At 58.2% G+C, this 20,150-nt stretch overlaps 1 protein-coding gene across 1 annotated transcript in view; it reads left to right on the forward strand.

Annotated features, from left to right (window-relative positions):
• The first annotated feature begins 2,475 nt into the window (after positions 1-2,475).
• CCDC33 (coiled-coil domain containing 33) overlaps positions 2,476-20,150 on the forward strand; it is a 58,837-nt gene continuing 41,162 nt past the window's right edge. Inside the window, exons 1-4 of the mRNA XM_026068368.1 lie at positions 2,476-2,785; positions 2,917-3,317; positions 4,606-4,797; positions 20,048-20,107. Of these exons, the coding sequence (XP_025924153.1) occupies positions 2,476-2,785; positions 2,917-3,317; positions 4,606-4,797; positions 20,048-20,107 (963 nt within the window). The remainder of the gene's footprint in view (positions 2,786-2,916; positions 3,318-4,605; positions 4,798-20,047; positions 20,108-20,150) is intronic.

Raw genomic sequence — 20,150 nt, forward strand, 5'->3', positions numbered from 1 at the left:
GTGGTTGCCAGCTTCCGATAAGACAGCGTGGGTAATTCCCTCCCCGATTCATCCCCCTCCTGGAGAGTTCTCGGTTGCAGTTTCACTTTTATCTTTATCTCATGTCCTTTCAACGCGACGACGGAGCCAGCAATCCGAGACGCGCTCCGCATGCGCCTCCACTGCGGCTGGAGAGAAACGCTGCATGAATTAACTGTGCCCGAGATTCGATTATGTGAGAATTACTCTGTGATGATCCCACCATTAGAGGCGGTTTTTTAATGTATTTGCACAAGGGCAGGAAGGAAATTAAGTGGGATAGTTAAGGATACGCAGGCAGAAACATTTCCCATTTCCACACATTAGAGCTTGGCAGGTTTTTAACCGAGTCAGGGAAAACTTTCAGGACCAGCCGTGAATTTGTGGGCTGAAGTCCCTGTCACCCGAGTGTCACAAGCAGGGGCTGTCACCCAAGGCAGGACCTGATCCTTCGCGCAGCCACTGCTTTGATACCTAGGATTAATCCTGCTGCTTTGCCCCCGCTGAGCCGTGCGCATTGCACGGGACCAGGCGCAGGGGTGGGGGCCGAAGCAAACCCCCGGCTGCACAAATGAGCACGACGGCTCCCATCTCACGAGCAGGCTCGTGGCCCAAATCGCCACAGCTTTGCAGGCGCAGCATCGCCCAAGCGGGCGATTCCAGCCCTGTGCTGGGAGAGACCGCCTGGCTCAAGGGGCTGAACCGGGTCTCAACCCGAAAATGGAAAAGGAGACGGGGGACGCGAGGGGATCCCACGGGGAGCGAGCCCTCGAGACCAGCCCAGCAGCGCCAGCGGGGAAAATGGGTTTTGGTGAAATCATGCCAAAACCTGGCACTAGAAACCGAAAAAGGAGCAGGAGGTTCGCATGGCCTCTCCGGAAGCAGCGGGGAGCCACGAGGCACAAACCGATTTCTACCGAGTTCATCCAGGGCCCACGCGTCCCTGCAAAGGGGTGTGCGGAGGCAGCAATTTGGACACGGGTCCCGGCTCTATGGACGAGGATACGGGACGTGCAGTTAAGGCCAAACGAACGGCGCTCACCCAGCGCGCCGGGTCCCTTGCAGGGCCGTTCCCATGGTCTCCCCGGCTCTCATGTACACAGCCGTCCCGTGCCCCGAGGGCCCGGATGCCGCGTTATTGCTCAAGCCGCTCCACCCCGAGGAGAACCTTGTTGTCTCAGGTTTACGCCGGCATGAAGAGACTGGAATGCGGCTTCGTACGTGGCCGCGGGAGCTGGCGCAGCAAGCGCCCGTCGCTAGCCCAGCCCTGGCTCGCGTTTCACTGGGAACGTCCCTGCAGCTGCGGGAACAAGCCATTCCCAACAGCGAGCAGGGAACGGGATGTGACCGAGCTGGCAAAGAGCCGACGGTGCTCTTCCAGGCTCCCTTCATCTCGCTGCCCCCCCCCAGACCGCCAGCCCCGCTGAGGTCACTCCCAAAACATCTGGGTTCGCACCAACCTTTGTTTTGTGCGGTGTTTTTCAAATGCTTGTTTTATAGCAACAGCTTCTACCTTCAGCTTGTCTGCAAAGCTGCTGGGAGGTAGAATTGGGATGGGGGGGATAAATGCCCCCTTCGCCTTTTGGGAGCCGATCTAGCAGCAAGGCACTGCTCCCCGGGCTCATCCCGTTCTCCTCCCTTGGCTCACCTGACCCCGCCATGAGCCAGTTAGGAGCAAAACCAGCTAAAAACTTGCCTTGCAGATGAGCCAAGAAGCAGCTGGGGTCCAGCAAACAGCAGGCGGGTGCAGGAGGGGCAGGACAGTCCCGCTGGGGTCAGGGAGATGGGTGCTAGCAGCTTCCCCGGCTCGCATCGCCCGGGGTGCTGTGCCTTCAGCATCTCTTGCAGGGCTCTGCAAACGGCAGCCAGCACCCCTTCATGGCCGGATAAACCTCCCAAGGCCAAAGGATCGGGAAGCCCGGTACCATTGGCGGCTCCCCGGCACAGACCCGTACCCCACGCACATGCGTGCGCGCGCCGTCTCGCTTGGCATCGCCTCGGATACCCGTGGCACAGAGCCTTCCTCGCACCGCCGGCGGCCAGGCTCTGTTTGCTGGAAGGCAGCCACCGCTTCGCGTCTAGTTACCTGGTTTCCTGGCAAACAAACTGGAGTTCGGAGCCCCCGGCGCTGCCATCGCACGGGAGGCGGGAGAGGCGAGCTCTCGCCGCCGCCGCCAGCATCTCCCCGCGTCGGCCAGGACGCTCCTCCAGGGCCAGAGATTTCTTTCCCTTTTGCGCTGCCTTTGAAAGCCGCCGGCGAAGATGTGAAGCGGGCACGTACCCGGGGCACCCCCGGGCGCTTCCCGGCTGGAAAGAGCGCAGGGCTGCTTGGAAACCTGCTCTGGCTTCCAGCTAGGAGGCGGCCGGAGGCCAGCGGGACTCGCTGCGGGGCAGAGGTCTGCGAGGTCCCCGCTATTCCCAGGGGAGGGCCGGGCTCTCAGCGGCACATCCGTGCCCATGGCAGCGCCGGCGGGCGAGCTTCGCGTCCCTGTGGCCCTGCAGAAGGCGCGCCTGAAGGCCGAAGAGAAGACCCTGGACCTCGAGTTTGAGGTGCTCCACGTGCGCTTCAACAGCGGGGGCCGCTACGCCCTGCGGCTGACGGCTGAGAACCCGCTGCTGGAGGGCGGCGGCGGCGGCGTGCGGCTGCGCGTCAACGACGGGGAGGCCGTCTGGAGCGCCACGGGCGCCACCGACGTCGTGGAGCAGGGCAACCCCGGCGAGACCTGCTCCTTCCGGAGGAGGAAGTTCACCTTCACCCTGCCCAAAGGTAAGGGGTCGAACGCCCGAGCCCTTCGGCGAACGACCCCCCAGATCCCCGCCGGCGCCCGCCGCCGGCCCCGGAGAGGCTCCCGCGAGCCGCCGGCGCCAGCCCGCCCGCCCGCCTCCCCCCGCCCGCAGGCTTCTGCAAGAACGACGGGGACCACGACGCGCGCCTCCGCATTGAGGCCCTGCGGTTCCGCGGCGCGGCGGGCGAGGGCGGCCGGCGGGCGGGCGAAGCCTTCTTCGCCATCTACCCCCGCCCCAACCAGCCCCGGATGAACCTCTTCGCCGGGAGGCACGAGGACCTGTACCGCTACCGCGGCGTGGCGCCGCTGCTGCGGGTGGGCAGCGACCGGCTGGCGCAGCACTGCGGCAGCCTGGCCTTCGCCGTCTCCTTCCACGAGCACCGGCCGCCCCTCGCCGCGGAGCCCCGCCGCTCTCCGGACGCCCCGCCGCCGCGCCGCTCGCTCCACGCGCCGGGCTCGGCGCACCGCTCGCTGCCCGCCGAGGGCCGTGCCCGCTCCCCCGAGGCACCCGAGGTACGAGAGCCCGCGCGGGGCCACCCGCGGTGGCCTGGCCGGGGAGGACAGCGGCACGGGGAGCCCGGGCTCGAGCCAAGCGAGACCCTGCCGCTCGGCCGGAGACGGGGTTTGGCCCTGGGGTAGCTCGGGCATCCCAAGAGGCGGCCAGCTGGAATAAAGGCAGTTGCGGTGCCGGAAGGGAGCAATTTCTGTGTCCTTCAGGTGAAGTCTTTGCTGAACAGCACAGCTCAGCCCTGCCTCAGTTTCCCTTCCCTCATTCCCCAGGTAGTCAGACAGGCCCCAGGACTGGAAACCCACTGCCTAGGGCTGATGGTCTCAGGGACTGCCTTGGTTTTGGGAGGAGAGCAGCTCAGCAGAGCTCCAGGTGTAGCCGTGGGCTCTGGGACACGGCAGCCACCCAGGGGAGCAGGCAGGCTCCTGCCACCAAGCGTGCCTGGAGCTGGAGGAACAGGATCTATGGGGACATTAACCTGGCTCTGCCCCAGCTGAGCCCCCTTCTTACCCAGCTAGGGCCACTAATAGAGCAGGGTGCTGAGCACCGTTCCCCCAGACCAGCTGGGCATTTCCTACTGAGCATGAGAGCCGCAGCCAGCCCCAAGCCTCACCCACACCACTTGCAGCAGGGCTGCAACCTCCAGCTTGTCTGCTCAATCTTCTTAAAGCCCCCCATGCTTCCCAGCTGCTCCAGGCCAGCCCCTCCAGCAGAGAAACCCCAAGAAATACAGGCACCCCAGGAAAAATGAGGCTCCCCAGTAGCCCCAAGCCCTGCTTTTATAAGGGCTGAGGAGCAGCCAGCCCCATCCAAGCCAGCTGGGAGGTGGGCAGGTGCTCCCTATAAAAGATGATGGGAGGGGGTGGGCTCCAGGAAAGCTTATCAGTAGTGGGAGTAGGTTTATTTCTTTCTCCTTTTTATTATTGTAGTTTGGGCTTTGGAAGGTTTATTCTTGGGGAGGTACCTAGAAGGTGTCCCTAGATATAAAAGAAGGGGTGCTGGTGGCTGCTTCTGGTACTCTTTTGCTCATATGAAGAGTCCTACTCTTGGAAGGTAGGTGCTAGAGCCAAGCTGTTAAGTGATGATGGTGGGCTGTGGGGGACAGGGGCTGCTCACCTGGAGGGGGTTCCTTGCAGCTGTCCTGCAGTGGGCTGCCTGGGGCTCTTGCTGGGGTGTGGTGGGATGTGTTGCAGGAGACCTTGGGGGGGATACGGCAGACCAGGAGGGGGGGTGCTAGAGCCACCAAGCTGCTCTCAGGTCTTGCTTACCTTAAATCTTCTGCCTTGCCCGTAGCAACTGCTGGCTGACCCTGAGCTCGGCTCCTCCCCAGAGCTCCCGGGTGACTCAGCAGATGAACGCTTCTCTTCCTCCTCTTCCTCCTCCTCCTCCTCCTCGGCACCTGCCCCAAGGCGCCTGCTGAGCTGCAGCAGTTTCCACCTCTCCTCGCCAGGATACAGCCCGGACCTGACCTCCTCTGCAGTGCAGGTTAGTGAAGAGCATGGGAGAGGGTAGCTCGAGAAGACATGGTCCTTGTGCCTGTTTGACCTGAGCTTCTTGCAGGTGTGCTGGGAAGCCAGCCTAACCCTCCTGCTGCTAAGCCACAGGGCAGGACCGGGCCTGGCAGGGGTGCAGCAGGGCTTGGTCTCCTCAGGGAGGCCTGCAGCTCCCAGCGTTGGGGGTTTGCAGGGCTGAAACCTGAACCTGCAGGGTGGCAAGCCAGTGGGGTGCCCAGTGTCCCCATGGATCTGAGCTGGCCTCTGCTGTCAGCTAGCAGGGTGCTGAGGGATGCAGCATCACCTGTCCTGCCCCTTGCAGGATCTGGCCTAATGCTGACCACGTTTTAATTGCAACCCCCGTCTGCACACCTCCAACGCGTCCCCCTGCACGGGGAGCCTGTGCCAGCGTGCATGCACGGCCCTGCAGGCAAGAGGAGCTGGCTTTCCTCCAAAACCTTCCCTTTGCAGTATCAGTGTGATTCCCAGGCCTCGGTGCCCCAAGCTGTTGCCTGGCAGTTGGCTTGATGAGTCTGTCACTGGACAATACTGTGGACAAGGGGATCCTGAGATCCTCTTCAGGCGTCTTGTTTGCTCTCCCTGCGTGTAGGTCGGCAGTAAGGTGGTGGTGTGGGTGGTGTCGCTGCTATGCTCCCTGGTCCTGGTGTCATCTGGAAGCTTTTAAATGCTGACTCCTAGCATTTGGGAGTGATGTCTTAAATATTTCATCTTCCAACTCAAATATAGTCTTCTAAAAACTGCAGTAAGTGTAGGACAAACTGGCAGGATTAACACATTCAAAGAGGCTATGTTTTTATTTTCTTAGTTATATTAAAAGCTGTCCAAATAAAGGAAGAAAGACGCCCTTCCCCCAGGGGCTCCATTTCCTGCATCTCACTATAAAATAACATCTCTGTTGAAGACATTGTCTCATCTGCTCTTAGAGGTGTCTCATACACCTGTGAAAACATTTCTTGCAAAAGCTGGACTTGCAGCACTTAAGGCAACAGACTGGATTGATCTAACGGTTCGTCTTTCCTGAACATCCCCTGGGCTCTCTTTTCTTTCCAGCTATTTGCATGCAACTTCTTTCCGATGCAGCCTTCTCATGGGTCTTCTGTTTCCTGCTTTGTCATGTAGAGAGTTGTGATAGATGTGAGGACTGGGCTGGGTGGGGAGTGTATGGGGATGCTGGGCGGGAAGCTGGAGGGCTGTCAGGATGGCATGGCTGAGGGCAATACATTAGCAGGTCGTTGAGATCCCAGCACAGCCACCTGCAGCTTCTGGGTCACCAGACCAGGACACAAGGCAGTGTGGAGAATCTGGTGACTCTCAGAAATGGGGTGGGAATCTCTCATAAAGGTCATAGCAAGGTACATCCAAAGCGGTGCACAGCTCCCAAGCTAAGGACCACGATGGGGAGGTCACAAGGACTCCATAGGCTGTGCCCCATGCTGTCCCCAGGAGTCCTAAATTCTGGACACACCATGGGGACTCAGATTGTCACCTCTGGAGCCAGCTGCTCTGGCAACCTCACTGCTTGTGTTTCACTGAGGACTTATGGGGTGCTCTGGCGCCTGGCTGACCTGCTCAGCCCCTCTCCAGCACAGCTTCCCTGTCCCTGCCTCCATCTCAGGGTGTGCGTGTGGCTTTCCTGGAGATCTTTCTCCCGCTGGTGGAGGAGGGGGACGGGGACCTTAAGTGAGTGCAAAGGCAGCTTGCACAGGTCTGTAAAGAAACTTCTTGTATGGGAAAGTCCAGCCTTCTGCTTGTGTGTGGTGAGGAGCTAGTGACCATCCCTATAAGCTGTACTGGTAAATCCTCTGTAGGCCAGATCCTGCAAGGAACTTGGCAGGCGAGAGTGATGGGTGCTGAGTATTGCAAGCCTCAGGACCTTGAACCTAGGCATCACTCTTTAGCAGCATTTGACCTTTCTTGATTTTAAAGTGGAGGTGGTCTCCACTAGGAACATGTGCCCCCCCTCGCTCCCATAAGCTAAAAATTCACTGGACAAAATGATTATTAGTGAGGCCTGATTGAGTCTGCTCAGCAAACGTCTAGACGTTAACTCTTCTGAATGATGGAAAGGCAACAGAAATCGATAGTAATCAGCGCAGCGGCGGAGTGATTGCAGAGAAAGTTATGGCAGCGGGGCTGAGCGTGTGCAGAGCTGGGCCAGGGGGTGCAAAGCGAGGCATTAGCAGATGCGATTCCTACCCTTGCTCCTGGGCCCCCAGGGGGAATGCAGTGAGCTAAAGCAGCAATAAATCACCTTGTGCTGATGTCACTCTGGAAGTATTTGCCAGGATGGTTTTATTTAAAAACTAAAAGCTGGGAGGGGGGTATATGTTAACTTTGTGCCCCCCTGGGAGAGTTGAAGTGGACAAAGATGATCCTGGAGGAACTTGAGTGAACAGAGCCAGACTCTCCTGCTGCTTGCAGCGGATAGTGAGCCAGGGCACTTTGCTTGCCCAAAATGTGCTGCCTGCCATGGAAAGCCCAGTGCTTGGCTGGCTCCTGGCACTTAAGCGAGTTGCTTGCCAGTCCGGGAGCTGTTTTGGCTCTTGGTAGCCTGTACCTGAGGGTCTTGACGTTGCTTGCTGATGCTGCTCTGTTGTGGACTCTGGGTGTGGAGATGAGCTACTCTGGCTTGTGCCTGTCTCATCGCTTCCGACCTGCTCCTTCAGGTCTCCCTGTTAAGGTGCTTGATTGCTCCTGAATCCAGCTCTGTAAAACTGTCTCCCTTGAAGCTGTAGAGCCTGTGTCTCTTCCCAGAGTCGGACAAGCGATGAATTGGGTGAACAAGCGGCTGGCAAGTGTGTAATGCCAGGGCATGGTGGGGGTGACAGCTCAGAGCCCAGGTGTCTCTGCTGGTCACGGTGAGCCCTTCCCATCCTGGGCTGCTGTTTGAGCAAAGAGATCCTGTGCAACGTGGGGGGGTCCCGGGAGAGTTAAACATGGGAACTGCCAGGAGAAGAGCTGTTGGTGATGGAGTGGGTCCTGCTGGGGCCGGGGAAGCCTGACAGAGCCAGGCTGGTGGTGGTGATGGATGGTGGGTTTGTAGGTGCTGCTCTGGCAGCTGTCAGCTCGCTCCCCAGCAGCTGGGAAATGTCAGCGGTGGCAGGGAGCTGGCAGGGCACGAGCTGGGTGTGTGGTCCAGATGCCAGGTGTCACATCCTTGAGTTTTGCCTGCTCAAATGGCAAGGGTGCATGCACCCATCCCGGTGGGCAGAGCTGGGGGACCTGTCACTTGCTGCTGCCTTTGTGCAGAGCATCTCCCAGCTGCAGGATGGTGGGGGCCAGCGATTATGCAAGTGTGATGGATGAGTGCTGAGCGCCACCAGGAAAGCCAAGGCGTGGGGATAATGATTTTCTCCTCTCGCTGCAACCTGGGGATAATGTATTCCTCGGCACGAACTGGGAGGCTCTGCTGGCTGCTCAAATGCCTGGTGTGTGTTGCAGAGCCTGACAGCTTCCTAATTGCCCCAGCACCTGGGCACAGCACTGAGCAGATGATAATGTGTGCGTGCAGGGTTCAGGGGACCTGGCCCTAGGGTCAGCTTTAGCAGGTCCCTTCCTCAGGGAACCGTCCCTGTTTCACTTCCAGGAGGTCTACATGTTTGGTGCTAGGGAGAAGCAGCCAGCTTTTGGAGATCTCCTTGGCAGTGGGATTTGGTTGCCAGCCTGTAGAAGATGGTTTGTTTCCAGTCTTTCTGGACCAGCTGGCAGTGAGGCGCCCATCCCAGTACAGCAATCTGTTGCTGTCAGGGTACAAGGAATCACAGTCTTTCTTCATCAAACAAATGGGTTTCCACACAGCTTGCGTTCCTCCTCGGTCTCTCCTGTTTACCGGGGGACTGTGTGCTGCCTTGCCTGCACTAGCACTTTGGTACCAAGCAGCTGAGTAAGATGCAGCAATCAACAGGTGCAAGCTTCTTGCAGTGAGCACCAGTAGCTGTTCTGTGCTGGAGCTAATGCCAGGGAGAAGACCATCTCCAGCAGCATGTGCTGCAGGAGGTGGGGGAAACAGGGCTGCTGGTCTGGGCTCTGTAGAAATGAGGGGGAAGGTCCTGCTCCAAGGACCTTCATCTTGCTTTCCGTGATGAGGGGACCCTGCTGGGTGCCTGACTGGTCAGGGTGTCCGTGAGCCTTGCATAAGCCACGAGCATGTGCAAGGCAGTGCTGATGGGATGCGAAACAACCTCTAGCAGAGCACGAGGGTGAAGCAACTTGGTGCAACACAGATGTCCCAGGCACAGGGGAGGAAGTTCACCAGGATCAAGGACACTTCTCTAATTTTTTTTTAAGCAGGATGAGGAAAGTAAAACAGTGACTCCTAAGTGCCAAGTGCATTTCAGGCACAAAGGTTACCTGCACCTGTGGGAGTCTTAGCCAAAACAGATCAGCTGGACTGATTATTTTTTTTTAGCACTAGCTGGGGTTTTAGGCTGGGGTTTTCTAGTGCATGAAGCTGTAATTTCCAAAGTCCTCTTCTCACCATGTTTTGGGTGTGGATGGGAGGAGACATCTGACAGGCTTGGGAACTGAACTGTGTATCCAGTTCTTGCAGCCTTTCAGGGCAAAGGAAAGCCCACCTTTGCAGAGATGCCAGCCCCAGCACATGTGCTGTAAAGGCAGCTGGACTGGCTTCTCCTCGATATCTCAAGTTGTCTCTAGCTAATGCGGGCCAGGGGCCAGGAGCCTGTCTGCAAGGCTGGCTAAGCCAGCTGGGGTGGGTGGGGGCTCCTTTAGGCTATTGCATTTTGGTGCTCTGCAGGTTCTAGCTGGGAGGAGCAGCAGAGCGAGGATGCAGGTGCTGGGGATGGGATGCGGAAAGGCGGAGGTGCTCCTAATGTGCCCTGTCTTGCTGGGTGATAAAAGCCTTTTCTGTGGGCAAAAGCTTCCGCCTTCCCACCGCCCGAGCAGCGGGGGCAGAGGGCGGTGTTGGGGGGTGATGAATAGCACGCTGTCGCCCATCCGTCATTCATGCCATGACGGCGCCTGTCACAACAAGGGTCGCAGGGGACCGAGCCCTTTCTCCCCGACCTGTCAGGGGTGTCACCGCGCCGCCGGAGAAAAGCGAGGCTGAGAGCCGCCTGGATTCGCCGCCAGCCCAATGAGGCTGAAAAACAAACTTTGGCGGCAGGGCTCGCCGGAGGCCCCCCGGGTGCGGCCGCGATGAATGGTGCCGCTCCGCCGAGCAATTTGTCGGGCTTTGAGCGGCTGTCAGGCGAGCGAGGAGCGCTCCGTGATGGGTTCATCGGGGCTCCGGCAGAGGCGGAGGGGCTCGCCGCCGCGGCGATGCTTTGCGCTGGCCCTCGCGCCTCTGGCGGAAACGCGGCCCAGCTCTCTGGGACTCGGATGGGAAGCGCTGGCTTTCTTCGGAAGCTGGGGTGTCAGGCAGGAAGCTCTTTCGGCTGGAAACGTGAAAGTCCCCAAATCTGCCTTTCTTCCTGCGAGCTGATGATCTGGCAGAGGGGGAAGCCCAGGCTGGCTCCGCGCTCAGCACCAGAGCACGTGGTGTGCAAAAGGCAGCAAATGGCTTTGGGATCCTTTTTGCATAGCTCTGATGTAATTATTTTTTTGTAAGACTTGATTTTTATGGGAGAAGACCATGGGGAGACGTGGAAGTGGAGGCTGCAGGTTGGTGGAGGGTTGCTCAAAGCAAAACACAACAGTTGAAACCTAAATCCCGCTTGGATGCTTTGCTGAGTAGCTTTGTCCAAAAGATTTTGTTGGTGTGAAAATGTATGGTCCTAGTGACATGTTTTAATGAAATAATGCAGAGGGGAGCTGAGGCTGTCAGACTGCATTGCTTGATCAAAAAGTCTGGTTCTCCTTCTTTGTGCTCCCCCCTTCCTGGATGGGCATGGGGTGAAGTCTGGCATCTGAAAGGCTAGAAATGGGCTGATGCAGAATGGCAATTCATGTTTCCTTAGATGAAATGGAGCAAAGAAATTTAAGCAGGGGCTCTCTTAACAGCGCGATCTGGAAGACGGATCCTCAGGAGGTTTTTCAAAGCCATTTCTTGATTCACTTATCTGAAAAGCACAAACTCCTTGCATGCTCTGAGGAAATATCTCATATTGACTTGCAGGAGCGAACAGCGTCTGCTAGCTCTAATTCCTGCAATTTAAGCAATCATGTCCCTTTAAGTGTCAAATGTCTGCCTTTATGAGGAAAAGCGAATGGGGTTAAAAAGAGAAAATTGCTCCCTTTTAAAAGAGGTGGGGGGAAGGAAATTGCACTAGTGCCACTGACGAATATAGAAAGTGTAAAACTCTCCTAATGGAGCAGACAATGGGAGTGCTGGGCTGTAAGCCCATTTAATTATATGACAGGTGAATTGGGAGTTTTCTGCATAAATGGAATGAAATGAATTCAGCAAATTTTAGCCCAAAGGGATTCCCGGACTGTGGCAGCAGGGCTCTCTGGGGAAATCGGCTTGAAGTCGTCCTCGAAAAATTCCACTTGTCTTCACATGCCGGTGGAAGTGTTGTTGGGGGGGAGAGCACCAACCCGCCCTCCCGGCTCCCTAAAACCTCCGTGTGATCTCTAATGAGCTCCCGCAGGGCCCCCTCGAGGAAACAACTTGGCAAAAAAAAAAAAAAAGAAAGAAAGAAAAGAAAAAGAAAAAATCAAGCTCGGCCCAAACCAGGGAAAATCACCCGGGCTCTGCAAATGACATTTACAAGTCAGAAAAGCCGCGCTGTCTCCCCGCAGCAATCGCGGTGTTAATGGAGCAGTGGGGAAGGCAGACGTGTGCTCAGACTGGCAGGGATAAAATGATGAATAAAACAGTGTTTGCTTTTTTTGCTTCACTTTTCTTCCTTTTGTGTAGCTTCTGTTTTGCTGGGGACCTATTGGGGTTTTTAACTGCTTGCTTGCTTAGTGCTTTTCATTGAAGGGTGGCTTGAACCTGCTGCATAAAGATGTCGTAAAATACCCTTGTGAGACAATTGGGTTTGCTTAAAGAACTGTAACTGCCTCGGGCCACCAGCGAAACCGAAGTCCTCCAACCATATGTCTGTTTATCTTCCTGCTCTGTTTTGATCAGCCGTTGCCAGAGTCTAGAGCCTTTGCAGGATTGCTGGAGAGAGAAAATACGCTCCTGAGTTTACACAAATGAAAAGCCAGGCGCGTGCTAGCTCCTCTGGTTCAGGAAGGTTTGGACCTGGACGAGGGGCTTTAATCCCCATGGAGCATCCTTGGACCCGGACTGGGGGCTTCAGCCCCAGTGGGGCAGGCTTGGACCCAGAGCACTGCCCGCTGTGTTGTCCTGGGGGCTGTTTTTAATGGCAGAGGCTCTTCTGTCCGTATGCTGCTCATCATAGGGGTCTAGTATCTGTGCTTAGTTCAAATTTACTTACGGAGAAAGACCAAGCTTTCTCGCACAGAGCAGGCAGCCGCTGTCGGGAAGGCTTGTGCCGCCTTGGAGTTGCGGAGGTCGGCTTGGGAGAGCGTTATCGCGGGACGGGGGAGCTGCGCCTCCCCTCCCGGGTGCTTTTCCTCTTGCCTGTCTGCAGCCACTGCCCTATCGAAGCACAGCCCGGACGTGCCCCACTCGAGCACGTGGGGCTGCGTCCTCCCTCCGCGGCTCCTCAGCTGCTGCCACGGGCACTGGGGAGGAGAGCGCTCGGCCAGGAGCGGAGAAGGTATCGGCGGCCCCGTAGCTGGCCCCAAGGCAGCAACACCTCCCCGTGCTGCCGGTGCGGCTCGGCTCTGCACAAGCCCTTCTTCCAGCCACGGGAGGGTCATTTAGCTGATGCATAAAGATCATTGCAGTGCGAAAACCCTTTGCTTTGAACAGAAAGGCGGGGGAGATGAGCGCCGCTGCAGTTACAGCCTTCAAACATCAGCCTCCGAGCCGCCTTTTAAGGGCTGCAGCCTGGGGCTGCCGTTCTGGGTAGCTGGTGCTTCTCTCCGGTGGGTGGGAGCTGGGGTCAGAGGAAGAATAGTGCTGATACTGTTTTAATCTTCCTCTTAGCTGTAATTGCTTTTGGTCGACTCCCCCGAGCTTGTTCCGGGAGACGCGTTTTCCCCGGCTAGATTGCTTTCCTTGTTTTGTTCATTGGAGACAGGCCGGGGCCTGTGTCATGCCAGCTATGCATTAATAGAGCCTCAAATGCGATTTCACAGCCTCCAATCTGATTAGCGCCGAGGCTCCAGTTGCCTTTGAGAGTGGGGCAGACGGACTAGGAGCCGCTGATGTTTGCAGCGGGGAAGAGATGAGGACGAACTGACACGGATGTGGCGTATCTGCCCCTCTTCGGGCTTCAGAGGGAGCCGGTCTGGCAGCCAGATCTGCGTCCTGACAAGGGCTGAAGCGAAGCTGCGCATCGGAAGAGGCCCTGCGGTCCGGGGCAGGGTCTCCCAGCCTGTCCGAGCATCGCGAGCGGAGAAGGGCATCTGGCCATTCTCTGCTGGTGATGCATCTTGCATCCGCACGCTCTGGCGGGAGGCAACATGTCTCCCCACTCTGAGCAAGGGCCCAACCTTTGAGCTGCATTTCTCATCCTTGCCAAGCGCTATTTCCTCTGTCCCCATCGTGTCTCTGAGCCTCTGGATTTGGGAAAGGAAATTCACCCTTGTGCAGCGTGTCGGGAGAAGGCTGATGTGGCCGAGGCAGCTGTTTGCTTGCTGATCGGCTGCTGAGTCCTTGCTGGGCCGTGCCACTGCCTGTAAACCCATATTTCACCCTGTTTTGTTGCCTGATGATGTGTAAAAAGATCCCCCGGCACCAGTTCCCTCTGCCTGGAGGTCTGTGCTTGTCTGCTGCCCATTACGGAGCTGATGGGTCGTTAACTGGCCACTCGCCCCTCGTCACCCCTGTTATCGGGAGATGCTGCGCTATCCCAGGGGCCTCCTCAGCGCTCTGCAGCAGAGCGGTCCCTTGCGACCATGGCGATACAGGCTTTAATGTACTTTGTGCTGGGCGACTTGGGAAGAATTTGGGGATCTGGGGAGGTCAATGCATCCCCTTGCAATGTCCCTGCTTCCAGCGCCTCAGCTGGGGCCCCCCAGCAGCTTTCATCAGCCCAAGCAGGCCAGGTCCTGGGGCAAGCTGCAGCTTAGCCTTGCGGCCCCTTCCTGGCTCTCCTGGGAGAGTCCCGAGGCTGTGATGACCCTTCTTTTCCCAATCCATGCTGTGTTGCAGGATGCCTTGGTGTTGGTATTGCTCCAGCCCAGCTCAGACCTTGGCTGCAGGAGCTGTAAGGGCCAGTGCTGAGGTGCACCTGGACCTGTTGGGATGTGCTACAGGTCCCCAAGGGACTCCGGGTGGCCACATGGGCCCTAGGCCACCTTGGCTCTGTAATAGTCTGGTCTTGCCCCAGCCCAGCCTGGCTGCCTTGGTTCATATCCCAAATTGCACAGTGTTAATCTAACCTGTTATGCATCTTACCTAACGAGGTGGCGTTCGGTTCCTGGAGGGAGTTGGGGGGCCGAGCCACTGCACAGCCCCCTCTTCCCCCATGCTGGAGCCCATTGCTCTTCCCACGGCTCCTGAGCGCAGCGGCCCGGGTTGAGCGCTTGCTCTGTGGCAGATGCTGCTTCCCCTTCCCCGATGGAGGGGAAGCGTGTGAGCGCTGCGGCGCTCTTCAGCCCGCTACCTTCCCCGTTTAGCAGCATACGGAAACTTGAAAGGAGCCTGGGGAGACATCATGTAAGAAAACTCGCACCAGCCCCAGTCCATCTTCACTCATGGAGCCAACTATTATTTTATGGAGTCTCAGGAGGAGGATAAAGCTGACACGTTCCCAATAGCTGCTCATAAATTGCCAGGGGCAGGGAGGAGCTCTGGGTTGTAAGCACTCCCACCAGAGGCGAGCAGCCCTCAGGCAAGCTGTCCCTGTTCCCGCAGCACCTGCCCTGCGTGGGAATGTAGGTCCTGGCTTTAACAGGGACGGGAGCCCAGTGCTGCTGCAAGGGAGCCTGAGGGTTTGGGGATGCTTGTTTTGAAGGGCCAGGAGGGTCCTGGTCCTCCCTATAGTGTGGGCTGCCTTAGTGGCCAGCAGCAGCCTGGTATCTTCTCATAGAGAGCAGCGATGCATCAGGTGTGTGTTGCACCATCCTGAGGAGCACTAGCAGGGCCCTGCTCAGTGGGGAGGAGGTCAGTGCTGCATGTCCACAGCCCTGGGCACTTGTCTCTGCTCTTGTGCCATCCCACCCACGAGAGCACTGAATTTCAAGGAGCATCCTGCATGCCATGGGCTGGATGTGCCTTGGGGAGATCACTGTGATCTTCTCCTGCGTGAGGGCCAAATGCCCCCAGCTGCAGCCTGATGCAGCCAACCAGGCTGAACCTGGGGTCGAGGCATCTGATGGTGATGCTGCTCAGGCCTGTGTCGCACTGGTGGGCCTGGAGGTCACCACGCTGGCTTGTGGCCGAGGCTGCCCCGGCTTTCCAGCAGCCAGGGCTGAACTAAACACTGGGCTCCAGAGGCTATTTATGCGGTGTCATCCTCGAGCCAGAAGCAATTTAATCTTGGCTGTGCGCAGAGGGGCTGGTGCTACTTTAGCGATGATAGAGTTGATAGAAAAACAAATTACGATGATGGCAGCCCAGGCCCCATTAATCAACCTCCTCGCAAGCAGCGGGTCTGCGGTGTGAATAATTAATACTTGCTGGTAGGCGTGCTTGATGGGCTGCTCGGGGTTCAGGTGTGACGGCAGCTGCGTGGGAGCAGGCCAGGACAGTGCATGAGACGCCCAAGCACCTGCGGAGTTAGCGATGCTCCCGGGGGTCCTGTGTAGCTCTGAGGGGCCACCAGGAGCTTAACCCCGCGCTGGTGTCCCGGGGACACGATCTGCGCTCCCCTTGGTCCGCCCTCGCCGCGGGCTTTGCCAGCTGAGCGCCGCAGCCCCTGAGCGGGTGCGAGGGTACGACGGACGGCTCGGCGGATGCAGGGAAGCTGGCAAGGATGGGGTGCGAGGGAGGGAGTCGAGCCAAGTCACCTCTTTGTGGAAATCTGGGAAGCAAGCAGCGCGGATGTTACTGCTGAGAGGCAATCTGTAGTCCCAGCAGCAAGTTTAAATACGGCTGTATTAGAGCTGGGTTCCCTCTAAAACGCAGGCGTGAGCCATGCGGTGGGTTCAGACCTCTGACAGCCCCCCCAGATCCTGGCATGGCATAAAGCGAGGGTGTTGGTGCTGCTTTCACTGGTGACTCACAGCCAGTCCCGGTGGCTGAATCAGTGAAGAGGTGTGTTGTGAAGCACTAGTCCGGTATTGATCTCGCGGCAGAGTAAGCGTCTTTAATGCTAATGTCACAGCAGCGTTGTTCCATCTGCAAAAGCGTCTCCCGTGGCCGGAGATGACTAATAGAGCCTGTTCTCCAAATCGCCTGCCTCCGAGCAGCCTAGCGATTGGGGTCGTGGCTCCGTGTGCGCGGGTTGTGTTTGACAGCTTGCCCCATGTCGCCAGGCTGAGCGTCGCTGACCGAAGCCACCGCTGGCTCGTGGTGCGGCAGCCGGTCGTGTCCCGGTGCCGGCTCCCAGCCCGGGGTCCGGCGGCCAGGGCCAGGCTCGCCCGCGCTCGCCACATGCCAGCACTGTTTCCCTCCTGCTCGGTGACCCTGCAATCCCCCCCCCCCCCAAATTTCAATTTGCAGCCCCCCGTGTAATAAATCCCAGCCCCTTGACACCAGTTTGTTTTTCTTAATCCTCTTCCCAAGACCCTGGCAGGGGACATGGACTTTTTTTCCTCTGGCTCTGCAAGCCACCAGTTGAAACCTCCTCCCTGAGAGCACTTGATTTGGCAGGTACAGAGTAGTTTTGCTTCACACTAAGATATGGAAAAACGAGCGTGGGAGTTCTACCTGGAACTACAGGCGCCCTCCTTTCGGGAGGAATATCGCCCTGGCTTTGAGCAGCGGCTGTATTTTTCTGTAGTTAATGGCAATCCTGCTGAGGGTTTTGGGTACCGGCTTCTCAGAGCTGTTTGCTAAGTCTGGCATTGTTCGTGCCTGCTATTTTTAAAATGTTTTGTTCTCACGTCAAGTTCTGCTTAGCTTAACTGCTTGTGAATTTTCTATTAAAGCCCCTGCTAACCGTCGTGCTGCACCTTTGCTGCCAGCGGTAAAATGCACGTGGCTTTTCAGGCGTGTGTAAATGCAAGTGATGGCTACGAAGATGTGCACTCAGAAAGCTGTCGGGGGGCTCAGGATTTCTGTTATGTGGATTGTGAAAGAAAATGGGGGGGAAATGTCCAGAAATACTGAAATTGAGCTGTAAATATGGGGAGTCGTATATCAATCCAGTGTCACAGCTTGCTGTGCCCATAAGTTAAACCATCCGTGGTACTGGGCGACTTTGTCTTGCTAATTGGTTATAGCCAGCACAGCCTAATCAATAAATGAAGCTGGGTCAGCGAGTCTCCCAAACCCTTCTTGAAAACAACCCTTAATGAAAGTCAGTTGTGTCCCTGGTGCCTTTGCTGGCAAGTTGAATTAGCATGGATAAGAGGGGGCACAAGAAGCCTGGGGTTGTGTGCCTTTTCCCTCCTTCATCCTTGCTGAGCCAGCTCGTCTTGGCCTCGTCGCTGCAGGTGCCGAGGTTCTTCCACCGCAGCCTCTGGTGGACCCCGTCAGGGAGCGCCGATGTCTCCCTCGTAATTAAGAACGAGGCCTGAAGGTTGTTTCGCGTCTCGCTGGCTGCGTTGGTCTAGCTGGCTGGATTTCCTCCGGACTTGGCTTTTTTTGAGCGTCTGGGGCTCTCTAGAAAGCATTTGTGCTGCGTTTAACACAGGCAAAGCAGGAAGCTGTCATCCTCGTTTTGGAAGCTGCACGAGGGTAGATGCTACATACCTCCTCCAGGCTTGTGCACGCGCTAAGGCTTCCCCAGCCTTCCCCTCCCCTGCCCTGACAGCCCTTCCTTGCGGCTGCCATGCTGGTGGGCACCCGTCCTCGTCCCCCGTGAGGAGCCCAGCACGTCCAGGGTCTGCTGGCGCTGGGACGCAGAGCGCAAGCGTCCTGCCACATACCCTAGCTGGCAACGTGCCCAGGTCTTTAGGAAATGTCCGTGTCCTGCTGCAGGGACACGGAGAGCCAAAGCCTGAGCAGATGCTTTCTTGGAAGGAGTTCGGGTTCCCCAGGGAGAGAGCTTCTGCCCTGCTGCTCCGTCCTGCGGTTTTCCCTATGTGCAGATGTTGTGATGGGGGGTGGGGGGAATCATGCTTTTCTTTTTTTGTGCTAATATTCCTGGTCTCCCAACCTCCTCTTCCTTTCTTTCCAGAGACGTGTTTAGGAAACGCCTTAGGAAGGTGTCAGGGAGCTGAGGTCTGGGGCAGTGATGAGCACGGACAAGCCAACCCTGTGTCCTGGAGGGTTTGGTGAGCAAGAAGGGAAAATACCAGGGGGGGAAGGTGATCTCCGCTCCGGAGATCGGCTCTGCTGCCCTCAGGGTGACCGTGAAGACGCCTTCTTGCTTGCAGACCTGTCATCTGGAGATGGGTGGCTTGAAGGAAAGTGAGATTTATCCGAGCTATCCAGCTTCCTGGGAGGGACGGTGCAAGGCCAGGGCCGGAGGCAGCTGAGCTCTAGGGTTGGGGCACGAGGCGGCAGAGCAGCTCCAGCTGCCGCGGGTGGGAGCGTGTGTGCGTGGCGGGGGTGACTCGGGTAAAATCTCGTGTCGGGTCAGGGAGCCCTGCAATTTCCCTCGCCATCAACGCCGCCGTGGCCCGCCTCGGGCTGGGGGGGGGATAATCGCTGCGGGGGGCTGGAGCTGAGACGGGAAGGAGATGTACCCCCCCACCGCAGCGGCTCCGTCGGCGATCGCGTGACTTTGCGTCCGCCCCCACTTTCTCTCCGAGCGCCCGCCGCTGCGGTGCCGGCGCCCAGCGCGGACGCCCTGCCTCTCGAGGCCGAAGGCTGGCCAACGCGGCGCGAGCTTGAGCCGAGAGTGGTGTAAATGCTTCGATCTGAAACGGGCACGTGAGCGAGACGCTGGAAGGCGAACCCGTAAATTAATGTTGCTAAGAAATTAATTTAATATCTGAATGCAGAAACCCAAAGCAAAGAAGCCGAAGCAGAAAGGAAGCCTGCACCGTGATTGCGTGCAGGAGCAGGAGGGAGATTGCTCCGTCCGAGGGTCGGGACGAATCTCTTCACGGCACAGCAGACCTCGGTTAAAGCCACTGCTTTCTCTGTGCCTCAGTTTCCCCACCTGCAAAATGGGGCTTGCGCATGATTTGGCACCTCTCCCTGGTGTCTCTAGGAAGGACTGTGGTGTATTTGCCTGGGCCTCAGCCCGGTGGTTAACATCATGTAGCTGCCTGAATTCCTCCTGTCTGGAGGGAAGAGATTCCGTTATTTTTGTTTTCAGCTTTTTCCCCCCCAAAACCCCATAAATGCCTCACGCTCTTTTCCCCGCCGCCTTCTGCTTTCCCCTCGGTGTGGAGACCAGCAAGCACTTCGGCACGGTTGCCCTTTGCGCGATGTTTATCCCCGCGGCGGGCAGGACCCGTGGCTGGGCTGGGGGTGGCGATGCCGCAGCGGTCACGCGTTGGCGGGTGGCTCCCCCCGCGCCGGCTGCCGGGCCGATGCCAGCGGCTCTGCTGAAGCGAGACGGCGCTGGGGGAGACAAAGCAGAGGGCTTGGGACGAACAAGCCCCTCGTTAAAGAGTTTGGAGCCAAAGACACGTGTCGGAGGGGATTTGCACGCGCGGGTTTTGAAAAGCCCGGGGGGGGGGGTGGAGGAAGGGGGTAGCTGCTAGGCCGGTGAGGCTGCGCTAACCCCTTGCGGTGGGAAGGACGCGCGGCGGGCGGGTGGGTTTGCTCCGGCAGTTTGCGATCTCTGCGGTGCTGATCGGGTTTTAACCCCTTGGGAGCGGGGCGCTGCTTTATAAAACCTGCTCCCCGGCTTTGAAGGGTGCGCGAGCGGCGGTGGGGCTCTTTGCAAGCCCGGGGCTCGGAGAGGCCGGCTGCCGGGGCGGCTTGTGGAGAGTGGCCTGCAGTGATTTAAGCCCTGGGCTGGGCAGGTGCCGCCCCGCGGAGCCCGGCGGGCGCAGCGCGGGTGCGCGGGGGGCTTCGGCGCCCGCTAGCTCTTCTCCTGCGGGCCTGGGGTCCTGCGCAGGCGTGCCGCGGCGCTGGGCCGCGCTCAGAGGGTGGCTCAGGCTCTCCTTGCTGCGTTTTGGGGCCGCTGGCGTGCGGCAGGTGCTGTCGGCTCGGCGCGCCTTGTGCTCAGCAGCCGTTCCCCCGGGGACCTGCTCTTCCGGCCTCTGCCTCCTTGGTGGTCTCCAAATAGGAGCCGCGGCTGCGGCCCAGCTGCGGCCGGACGTCGGAGCGGGAGGAGCGAGCGGTGCCGGTGAGCCGTGGGAGGTGTGGAGCAGCTCTCTGCTCGGCCCTGG

The sequence above is a fragment of the Apteryx rowi genome, unplaced genomic scaffold (genome assembly GCF_003343035.1).
Source record: "Apteryx rowi isolate R43461 unplaced genomic scaffold, aptRow1 scaffold_27, whole genome shotgun sequence".
NCBI classification, from domain to species: Eukaryota; Metazoa; Chordata; class Aves; order Apterygiformes; family Apterygidae; genus Apteryx; species Apteryx rowi.